We start from the raw sequence: 11,432 nt of genomic DNA, 5'->3' as shown, positions 1-11,432 counted from the left end.
CAATAAAGATGGCTGCAGCTACAGACTGCCATCAAGAAAGAAGGCGGATTACTTCCGGGACGTCATCACCCATGTCACACCCCCGCTGGTCACTTTGAACAAATCCCGCCTACCAGCTGATCTTTTGTCCAATCACGTACAAACTCCTCGGTTTCCTGGGCTGTGCCTTGTGGTTGTCACGGAGACGCTATGGTCTGATCGTCCAATCAGAAGGCGCGGCGGCGGGAGTTTAAAACAAGCAGCGTCGTCCGTGTGACCGTTATTAGCTGCTGGCTTGTGGCCGGTCTCTCGCTCTGTAGGTCGGTGCTGAGGTGAGTGCTGGGCCCGGGGCTCCTGGGTGACTGTGGCCCCCTCGGTCACGGTGGAGGAGCCTTCTGTCCTGGGCCTTGTAGTTCCCCTCATACCCCTGCGCTGTGTTACGTGTCTGGGTTATCGGCGCTTACTTAAAGGGTTGGAAGAGCCCACTAGATGAAGGGGGGTGTCCAGTAGCTGTGGTAGTGACCGGTGCGGGGTCTGGTGCATGTCCCTGCAGTCTCTTAGTTGGTGCTGCCCTGCTCTGACACTACATGTGGCCACCGCTTGTGTCTCCTGTGTTGCCAGTCACATCCCTCATTGTTCCTGGGCTACTAAGCAGATCCTTCCCATAGTCCTCCGCTTCCTACACACAGGCCTGTGGCTATACACGGACGCCCCACTTATACCCTGCCCTCCATCAAGTCTCTGGTGTCAGGTGGCCCCTGCGCTCAGTCACTGGTCACTGGATGGGTGCTGGTGATGTGCCCACTATGTCCCTTCACTGAGTACAGTATGGCGGTGGTGCGGCTCCACGCCCTGCTCTGCCCTCACAGGAACTGCTGAATCCGAGGTGACCCAAATCCACTTTGCAGTAAGTGATGAGGCGGCATTTCTGTATTCACCCTAAGGGAGCCTTCACACGGAGTAAACACGCGTGTACTTTTGCAAAATTCACGTGTAAAGTTAAGACTCCCATTGACTTCAATGACATTTTACAGGCGTGTTTTTACACATATATAAAATATCACTGAAGTCAATGGGAGTCGTATTTTTACATGTGTATTTTGCAAAAATACACGCACGTTTACTCGGTGTGAAGGCTAATGTGTCAGCCCAAGTAACCGAAGAAATCCACAAGAGACAAATGGTTCGTGAGACTGCCGTCTGGGGCCAAGGATTGATCTCAGGCCCAGGGTCCTCACTTCTGGTGACTGATAAAAGCCCCATATGACCAACCAGTCTAGAAGTTACTGCTAACCCGGGTGTGTTATGGCCGGCTATCCTGTGGCTGTAAGATGAGTGTTCACTTGTTCTACTGGTCTCACAGCCTTCCTGACTGATGCCCCTGACGGTGTAACGTACCGTCATCTAGTGACTGATGCCCCTGACGGTGTAACGTACCGTCATCTAGTGACTGATGCCCCTGACGGTGTAACGTACCGTCATCTAGTGACTGATGCCCCTGACGGTGTAACGTACCGTCATCTAGTGACTGATGCCCCTGACGGTGTAACGTACCGTCATCTAGTGACTGATGCCCCTGACGGTGTAACGTACCGTCATCTAGTGACTGATGCCCCTGACGGTGTAACGTACTGTCATCTAGTGACTGATGCCCCTGACGGTGTAACGTACTGTCATCTAGTGACTGATGCCCCTGACGGTGTAACGTACCGTCATCTAGTGACTGATGCCCCTGACGGTGTAACGTACCGTCATCTAGTGACTGATGCCCCTGACGGTGTAACGTACCGTCATCTAGTGACTGATGCCCCTGACGGTGTAACGTACCGTCATCTAGTGACTGATGCCCCTGACGGTGTAACGTACTGTCATCTAGTGACTGATGCCCCTGACGGTGTAACGTACTGTCATCTAGTGACTGATGCCCCTGACGGTGTAACGTACTGTCATCTAGTGACTGATGCCCCTGACGGTGTAACGTACTGTCATCTAGTGACTGATGCCCCTGACGGTGTAACGTACTGTCATCTAGTGACTGATGCCCCTGACGGTGTAACGTACTGTCATCTAGTGACTGATGCCCCTGACGGTGTAACGTACTGTCATCTAGTGACTGATGCCCCTGACGGTGTAACGTACTGTCATCTAGTGACTGATGCCCCTGACGGTGTAACGTACTGTCATCTAGTGACTGATGCCCCTGACGGTGTAACGTACTGTCATCTAGTGACTGATGCCCCTGACGGTGTAACGTACTGTCATCTAGTGACTGATGCCCCTGACGGTGTAACGTACTGTCATCTAGTAACTTATGTCCCTCTCCTGTTGTTTTCTTCCTATTACTTGCAGATCATTGGCTTATGGCGCAGTTTGTGTTCGAGAACGACCTCAATAGTATCTTAAAGCTGGATACACCAATCACAAACGCCCCTCTGGCGCGATGGCAGCGCAAAGCGAAGGAGGGAGCCTGCTCATCGGCAAACACCTCGGTGAACTCCAGTGTCCTGTCACCCATGAAGGCAGCAAATAGATCCCACAGCTCCAGCAAGACGCCCTCAAAAACCCCAGGTGAGGCATCAGTGTGAACTGGGGGTGGCTTTGTAACTACTGGGTGTCTGCTATGGCGTCACTAATAAAACTGGTGCAGTCGCCTCCTAGTGGATAACACTGTAAACTGCATGGTAATGGCATCTATCGTCAGGGCCGGCTCCAGGTTTTTGTGGGTCCTTGGGCGACAGCTCCTCGGTGGGGCCCCCTTGTGGAGCAAATCATGTGGTGACGGTAAAACAGCAGGTACCACAGAGACCCAAATGTTCTATTTAGAAAAAAAAATATGTAAACTTAGAAAAACACTAGTGTGAAATAGAGAGAGTGCAAGATATCAGGGAGACTTGAAAAATCTGCTTCTATGTAAGATGTAAACTTCTAAACAATTGTAAACATTTTATGCTAAGTCTTACTAGATCTTTAACAGTAGTTACTTGTCTTAGGCACAACCTCTGCTGAGACACTATTAAAGGGTCTCCCCAGCCTGTACTGAGACCCCCTAATAAACAGCTGAAAATTCCATACCCTCTCTCCCCCTGAAGAATACTCTGCAGCGGGGAGCCCGGTCCTGTCCTTCTTGCTTGTAGGAGGCAGGAGTCGGGACACTGCGTGCCGCTGTGGCCGGACGCAGCGAGTGATGTCACGCAGGAGCACGGCGTCACCTACGCAGCCAGCCGGCGAAGACGCTCCAGAGCGATGAGTGAGTCTGCGGCTGGGTGCTGACGGCAGCCAGGCATCGGCATACCTCCCGACTTTTGAAGAACCGAAAGAGAGACAAAGTGTGCGGCGCACGTAGCATGCTGTGGCATATTTAGCTCCACCCACTTTTTGACTCCGCCCATTCTCATTCATTTTTCATGTGCCCCCACACAGTATAATCCTCCTACAGTCACCCATAAATTGTCCCCCTCCATCTCTCCCCCAGATTCATGTCCCCCCCCCCCCAATCTCTGCCGCCAGTTTCATACCGTTCTCCCCCCTTCCCCCCCCATCTGCCCTCAGTTTCATAGGCCCTCTTCATTATATTCCCCTCAATGTTTAATACATAGCACGTATACTCACCTTTCAACGCTCCCCCGCCGCTCTATCCACCGTGTCACTAACAGTTAGTGACGTCACATCGCACTTACACAGCCACTAGTCGGAGCGCCGCGGCAAAGCAAGGAGCTGAGCTGTGACAGGAGGACGCAGATCTGAGTTGAAATCGGGACATACCTCCCACTGACCTGCGTTCTGTGCTGGGGCAGTCAAGTGCCGGGGGAAGGGGGGCACCTAGAGGCTCTGTGGGGCCCCGACACTTACCCGACTATGCCGTGTGCTGCCGCCGGCCCTGTCTATCGTGTAGACTGGTTTTTGGGTATGGACTCCGTGGTTGATGTGCAGGTGAAGGCCATTCTGCTGTTATCAGGACTGACTTGATCATTAGGCTTTAGGCCGGGTTCACACAGGGTATTTTGGACTGGAATTAAATGTGGAGGCCGCCTCAGGTTCTGGTCCATATGGGTACCTGCAACTGGATGCAGCATCCAATCACGTACTCCGTTCCCGATTAGGCCCAAATGAATGGGCCTAGTGGGGAGGAGGGAGTGTCTTCAGCCAAATCCGCCTGAAGAATGAGCATGTCGCTGCTTTTTTCTGGGAGCCGGAACAAACAGCTACTGACCTGACTGACAGAACTGATCCATTGATTTCAATCAGAGCTGTCTTTTTAAAGGGGCTTCACGCATATGTGGGGCTCTATCAGCATGATTTTGCTGATAGAGCCCCTTTAATCAGGACTTTGAGGCGGATTTGGCCTCAAAATCCTGACCAAAATACCTTTTGTGAACTCGGCCTAACTGAAAAGCTACGCTCTCAACTCTCCCAGCATTTCCTGATTTTTCTGGTGACTTATAGTTCTGGCCTCTGTACAGTCATCAAATGTAGGTTAAATGAACTGGCCTCCCCCATTATAGCATCTGTCTCTACAAGCAGGCTGTTTACTATTATCAGCAGAACTATGAATGCAGCTCCGGGGTAAGGTCATGTATTTACAGGGGCTTAATATGTTGTTTCCAGGTAAATCTCAGGGCAAGCTGCAAGGCACGCCATCACGAGTTGGAGGTGATCGTTTTATTCCAAACCGCAGTGCCATGCAGATGGATGTGGCCAGCTTTCTGCTTAGTAAGGAGGATGAGCCAACAGATCAGTCCCCCACAAAGAAGGTGAGTAGTAACTGAAGAGTTATCACACCACACGGGAGTCCTTGGGATCTTGACATCACCAGTTTGTCTTGTAACAGGAGCAGCAGAAGGCCTGGGCGGTCAACCTCAATGGATTTGATATGGAAGATGCCAAAATCCTGCGTCTTGGTGGAAAGTCTCTAAATGCCCCTGAAGGTGGGTGAGCGCTCCTGGGCTTGGCGTTATTCATTGTCTTGATGTCGGGGGTTTTCATTCCTCGCTTTCTTTGCTCCAGGTTATCAGAACAACCTAAAGGTCCTCTATAGTCAGAAGACGACTCCTGGATCCAGCAAGAAGCCTGGCAGATACATCCCCTCCATGCCTGACCGAGTCCTCGATGCTCCTGAGATCAGGAATGATTACTGTAAGTCCTAGATCTGCAGGCACGTGACCTGGTGAGACTCTTAAAGGGATTGTTCGGCCTAAAATTGAGTCCAGGGGAGGTGAGAAATAAAAGAAAACCATGCTCTCCTGTCCCCTGGTGTTCCAGCACATCCCCATTGGGTACGGTCTTGCAACGCTGTTGTTGCCTTCCGGAAGAAGTGCCCTCCCCACTTGACAGCTGAGGCCAATCAGAAACCTCAAGAAGGAAACTGGAGACGTCGCTATCCGTGATGTTCCCTTTCTGAGGCTGCTGATTGGCCTTAGTGGTCACGTGACTGCCAAGGCCAATCAGCAGCCTTAGCAGAAGGGATTCAGAACGTCACAGCCAACAACAAGAAGGTAGCCAACCGGACCACCCTGCTGTTTTTATTTTTAAGGGGCTCCCCTGCCCCACCTAACTATGAAATATTTAGCCTGGACAACCTCTTTAAAGGGGTATTCTAACAGGGTGTGGGTAGAGTGTAGTGGCGCCCATGAGGACCTTCATTTCTATCAAGGAAGGAGATGCCATACACAATGTGCCTAAATGCAGCAGCTTCTTTCATATGTGACTAGTAGGAACCCCCACTGGCCTGTCCCCCCAATCTTCTTCTTCCATTTATCCTCTACCCTTATTGCAAACCTTTGAGCCCTTTTATTCCTTCCAGACTTGAACCTCATTGACTGGAGCTCTCAGAATCTTCTGGCCGTGGCCTTGAATGACTCCGTCTACCTGTGGAATTACCTGAGCGGAGACATCATTCTGTTGCTGCAGATGGAGAACTCCGAGGAATACGTCTCCTCCGTCTCTTGGATCAAGGAGGGGAATTATCTGGCAGTGGGGACCAGTAACTCTGAAGTGCAGGTTAGTTTGACTCCTGTCACATCTTATGGTTTTTGCGCCATTTTCACTGCATGTTTAAGTGTTTTCTCTTCTCCTACAGCTCTGGGATGTTCAACAGCAGAAGCGTCTCCGAAATATGGTGAGCCACTCGTCCCGTGTCGGTGCCCTCAGCTGGAACAACCACGTCCTGTCTAGGTGAGGCTGTGCAGTTGTCTCTCGTCACTTCAGGGGAAGGATGGAACCAGCATTTTACACGTCACTGTAGCCACTCCCCTTTCTCAGTGGGTGGAGTCTGTGCGGCTCAGTATGACTATCCCATAAGGCTATAATGGGCTGCATTCATCACCTTGTTCTTGTTGGCTCTTTCAGTGGCTCCCGGACAGGACACATCCACCACCATGACGTAAGAGTTGCTCAGCATCATGTGGCCACTCTGACCGGGCACACGCAAGAGGTCTGTGGCCTGAAATGGTCGCCTGATGGCCGCTATTTAGCCAGTGGAGCAAATGATAACTTGGTAAATGTCTGGCCCTCTGTCCAAGGAGACTCTGGAGAGTTTACACCTGTACAAACCTTCACACAACACCAAGGGGCTGTCAAGGTGAGACCAAACTCTATGGATCATTGTATTGTGTACTGATGGATAACAGAAGAGGGGAATTATTAAAGGCTCTGTACATATAGCGTTTACCCATAAATGGTGCAGTTATCGTATATAATTACCGTATATACTCGAGTATAAGTCGATCTGTATATAAGCTGACCCCCCCCCCCCACCACCTAATTTTACCACAAAAAAATGGGGAAAACTTATTGACTAGAGTATAAGCCAAGGGGGACAATGCATGACATTCTGTCTATGCTCATGCCAATCCTAGCCGGCTTCAGACCTATATGGTAATATCCCAGACGTCACATGGTCTGGGATATTACCATATAGGCCCAAAGCCTGTGGTAGCAGCTTGTTGCCATACAGGCCCAAAGCCTGTGCTAGCAGTAACAGGCTATTACTACTACCACAGGCTTTGGGCCTATATGGGGGGGGGGGGGGGTGTCTGAAAAGACCCCCAAGTATAATAATAGCGGCAGTGGGATCATGGCCTGGGGCTCGGGCCTACTCACTGCCGGCCTCCGTGGCCTATAGTATAAGGTGATGTGGGGGTCGGCAGTGAGCAGGCTCGGGGAGGTGGGTAAATAGGCCGATACCTGTTGGGAATACTTCAGCAGGTAGCGGCCTATTAGAAAACAAACATTAAGTTCTCCTACTTGCCGATCTCGCGCTGCTGCTACCGCCACTGCTCATCTTCTCCCGCGGCCGCTCCTACGTCTCGGCGTAGGGGGCATGATGACTCCGCCTGTGCTGAGACGCAGTAAGACGTCATCGACACACGATGGGTGCAGGCCTGAGCTAACATGGCCACGTCACCCGGCATGTGATGTAGACGGGGGAGGGGGCCGGGACAGGAGCGGAGACCCGCTGCAGTCGAGTCATTTACCATATTGACCCGAGTGGGAATTTAACTGGTCCGCAGTAAGACATCTGTGGGAGGCCGCTGGAACAGCGCTGCTGCCGATAGGTGGTCGGTGAGGCAGTGCTGTCTCCAGGGCCACCTTAAGATGTTTCCAAGGTGGAGAAGATGCTCTGGAAGTATCTTGTGGCGGTCCTGGAGGCAGCGCTGCCTCATCACTCTATCGCTCCTCCAGAGGCCGCCCACAGATGTCTTACACTGTGGACCAGTCATGTGACATTTTCAATTACCGTATTGACGAGCGTATAAGCTGAAGCGCACTTTTCAGCACAAAAATTTGTCTTATACTCGAGTATATACGGTAATACTGCTCCTGTATTATTCTCCAGAGCTGCGCTGATTCTTCTGCATTATTGAATATAAGTTCTTGCAGACTCCCTGCTTTTCCAGTAACTTCCAGGATGCAAGCTGAGAGTATCAGGCATTGGTTTTCACTTTATCTGCTGTCATGGGAGGATGTCTCAGAAGCAAGACTTGATATTGTAAATGATGCTCTGGATTGTAGCGACGTGTCTCCTTATGGTTCTGTAGAACACGTGTTAGACAACCTTTAGCACTTCAGTTGTTGTAGCTACAAGCTGGGAGTTTTAGTTCCACAACCTTTGGCACTCTTGTACACCAGTCCTCAGCCGTACATACAGTATTCTCTGGGGTGTTTTTGTGCAATGTAAACACATTTGCAGACTGGGTTGGATAGAACAGTCTAGGCTGACGTCTCTCCTCTTCATAGGCTGTGTCCTGGTGCCCTTGGCAGTCAAACGTTCTTGCAACCGGTGGTGGAACAAGTGACAGACACATCAGAATCTGGAACGTGTGTTCAGGAACCTGCTTAAACTCTGTGGACACGCACTCCCAGGTAAGTAGGACTAGTTAGGCTGACCCGTCACCTATCCTGTATCGCCGCACATACTGACACCTGCCTCTGCTTCCAGGTCTGCTCCATTCTCTGGTCCACAAACTACAAGGAATTAATCTCTGGGCACGGCTTTGCCCAGAACCAGCTGGTCATCTGGAAGTATCCCACAATGACCCGGGTAACAGAATTAAAAGGTAAGTGCCCAGCACTCTCTGCTGCTGCCTATTCCTGCACCTGAGCACCAGTCACCATCAGTTGTTCCTTCCCCCAGGACACAGCGCCAGAGTCCTCAGCCTGGCCATGAGTCCGGACGGCAGCACCGTGGCGTCCGCTGCTGCTGATGAGACGCTACGACTGTGGAAATGCTTCGAAGTGGATCCTGTCACCAAGAAGGAAAAGGAGAAGGCGAGAAACAGCAAAAGCATCATTCACCAGAGCATCCGCTGAGCGCCGCTATGTTAATTTTTAACCCTTTCTGTACATTTGTATCTTGGAATAAACTTGTATTTTGTAAATGCGTTTCTAGGTTGTTTTTACCTGTGACTGTACTGACGGCAATATTTGTACCACTGTGCCTTGTCCAATGATTAAACTGGTTTTATTGTGTACAAACTGTGTGGATGACTGAGTGTAGATGTGAGGTGTCAGACCTGAAATACATGGCTTGTGATGTTCTGGGTATTGACCTGTAACACTTCATCCTCTTCACTACTACACATAATCTTATTTCCTGTTATTGATGTTTGTGCACCGTTCACTGCGGGGTTTAATGTCTGACACTGACCTCTGTATATGCAAATGTCTGTAATAAAGGTGTCAAATGGTCATGTGCATTTTTATTTGGCTGGGTTCTGCAAGGACGTGTAGGTAACGGGTATATGGAGATGACAGCAGGGAGCGCTGCTCACTCCTCAGCCTTCCCTGATCACACAGTGCTCAGACACTTCGGGTTGCACTGTGGTGGCTAATTCAGAAACAGTCGGGGGATTACAGAATAAAAGGGAAGTCTGTAATAGCCTTTCTAATATATGGTTAGTTACCAATCACTAGAGCCAATGAGAGAATCACTTAAGAGTAGATTTCTGATTCCCCCCCCCCCCCCTACAGACAAATGGTGGGGTCAGAGAATCTCCAAGTAGTAATGGATGCGCTCACTGCCACCCCGGGGCTCTGGTCCCCTGACACTTGCGTGGGTTTGCTGATGTCATTAATCATCTGTGACGTTAGACCCTTATTGTGCTTTCTGACCTAACTAATGCACATGACCAAGTGTGCAGACCGAGGCTCTACCAGACGCCGTCTGACGCTCTTCTTTATATAGCGCCATCCTATTCCTATGATTGTAGAGCAGGTCCTGTCCTCCATGTCATCAGATCGGAAGCCCCACTGCAGTGAATGCATCACAGAAGTTACTTGTAGTGTCATCTGCTGTAATATCAGACCACCACTCAGTCATGTGCATGGGGCCTTAGTCTTGATATTTCTGCTTTTACACGTCCTGGCTGCATCTCCTGCTGTGACCACTAGAGGCGCTATCGCACCAATGTTCAGAGTAAAAACACAACATTGTTCAGGTCAGAAGCAAAAAAAAACTACAGGAGATCCCAAGTCTAAGCAGAATGGAAGTGGTCGCACAATATATATTGTATATTCCTCTGTCACTTTGGGGGGGGTTATTGCTCAGACCATGTTGTATTTTTAGGGTGCATGCACACTACGTAACGCCGGGCGTGTATGAGAGCCGTACACGCCGGCATTACAGCAGACTGCCGAACACTTCCCATTCACTTCAATGGGAGCGCTCGTAACAGCGGCGTTTACGAGCGCTCCCATTGAAGTGAATGGGAAGTGTTGGGCAGCCCTGCTGTAACGCCGGCGTGTACGGCTCTCATACACGCCCGGCGTTACGTAGTGTGCATGCACCCTTTAATGTGTTTTACAACTTTTGTCCTTTCTATATTGTGGTGTATGGCTCCATGTATTCCTATGACTTCTGTGCAGCAGCACAAGCAGTGACTTCAGCTTAGACTATTGTATACTGGAGTCAGGGAGTCTATATATATGTATATATATATATATATATATACACACACTATCCTTTGCCCGCGACTTCATCTGCGTGTTGTTGGCGTCGATGATCCACCTATATTCAGCAAATTGCTGCCGTCAATGATTCGCTTGGTCTGGCGTTTTGGAAGTTCTCAAGCTGTCCTGCTGACCTTGTTCCTCGCACCGTGCCCGTGATTGTTCTGGCATCTCAGCAGCTGGCTGGGATGCCATATAGTGGGCGTGTTGTTGGCATCAATGATCCGCCTACTCCGGTATTTCAGCTGCTCTGAGAGTTGCTTTTCACCTACCTTGCTCATTCCCGCTGAGCTCCACTTGAGGAGAACTCTGTGACTTCTGGCTCCTTCATAGCTCTCGTGGTTTTAGAATTTTGCAACAAATTAGATTTTTTTTTTTTCCCCGCATGTTTAAAATTGGGAAACTGCCATTGTGGATTAAAGGGGCTGCCTGGAGCTGATCAGATAATATGCAAATACTTGTTCACAATGGACTCAGTGTTATCCGTGTGTTTACATAGAGATAACACACCTGGTTTTATCAGCAAAGTGCAATTAGCGGAGAGAGTCCTGCTGGCATCAGCAGTGTAATATAGTATGTGAGCATAAATTCATAACAGTCGTGAAGCCATGTCATTTACCGGGATGAAAAGTAGCCGATGTTGTAATTGAGGTTACAAATAGAGATGAGTGAGTACTGTTCGGATCAGCCGATCCGAACAGCACGCTCGCATAGAAATGAATGGACGTAGTCGGCACGCGGGGGGTTAAGTGGCCGGCCGCCGTCAAAGCGGAAGTACCAGGTGCATCCATTCATTTCTATGGAGTGTGCTGTTCGGATCAGCTGATCTGAACAGTACTCGCTCATCTCTAGTTACAAAATTTCATCCAAATCGGTTCAGCCGTTTTTTTGCGTGGTTGAGTAACAAACATCCAAACTTTCACATTTATAATACTAGTAGGATAGGATATATATGTGTGTGTGTATATACAGTATATCTCAGCAGGTCACTTGTACGCCATATGAGC

At 49.9% G+C, this 11,432-nt stretch overlaps 1 protein-coding gene across 1 annotated transcript; it reads left to right on the top strand.

Moving 5' to 3' along the window:
* Positions 1-272: 272 nt before the first annotated feature.
* Positions 273-8,789, top strand: CDC20 (cell division cycle 20). The gene is made up of 11 exons (XM_075287720.1): positions 273-311; positions 2,329-2,547; positions 4,585-4,730; positions 4,808-4,904; positions 4,984-5,112; positions 5,780-5,976; positions 6,056-6,150; positions 6,325-6,556; positions 8,215-8,340; positions 8,417-8,534; positions 8,612-8,789. Exons 2-11 carry the CDS (start codon positions 2,340-2,342, stop codon positions 8,785-8,787), a joined length of 1,524 nt encoding a protein of 507 aa, XP_075143821.1. The 5' UTR covers positions 273-311; positions 2,329-2,339; the 3' UTR covers positions 8,788-8,789.
* The last annotated feature ends 2,643 nt before the right edge of the window (positions 8,790-11,432 follow it).

The sequence above is a fragment of the Leptodactylus fuscus genome, chromosome 9 (genome assembly GCF_031893055.1).
Source record: "Leptodactylus fuscus isolate aLepFus1 chromosome 9, aLepFus1.hap2, whole genome shotgun sequence".
NCBI lineage: Eukaryota > Metazoa > Chordata > Amphibia > Anura > Leptodactylidae > Leptodactylus > Leptodactylus fuscus.
This window is presented reverse-complemented; position numbering and strand designations above follow the sequence as displayed.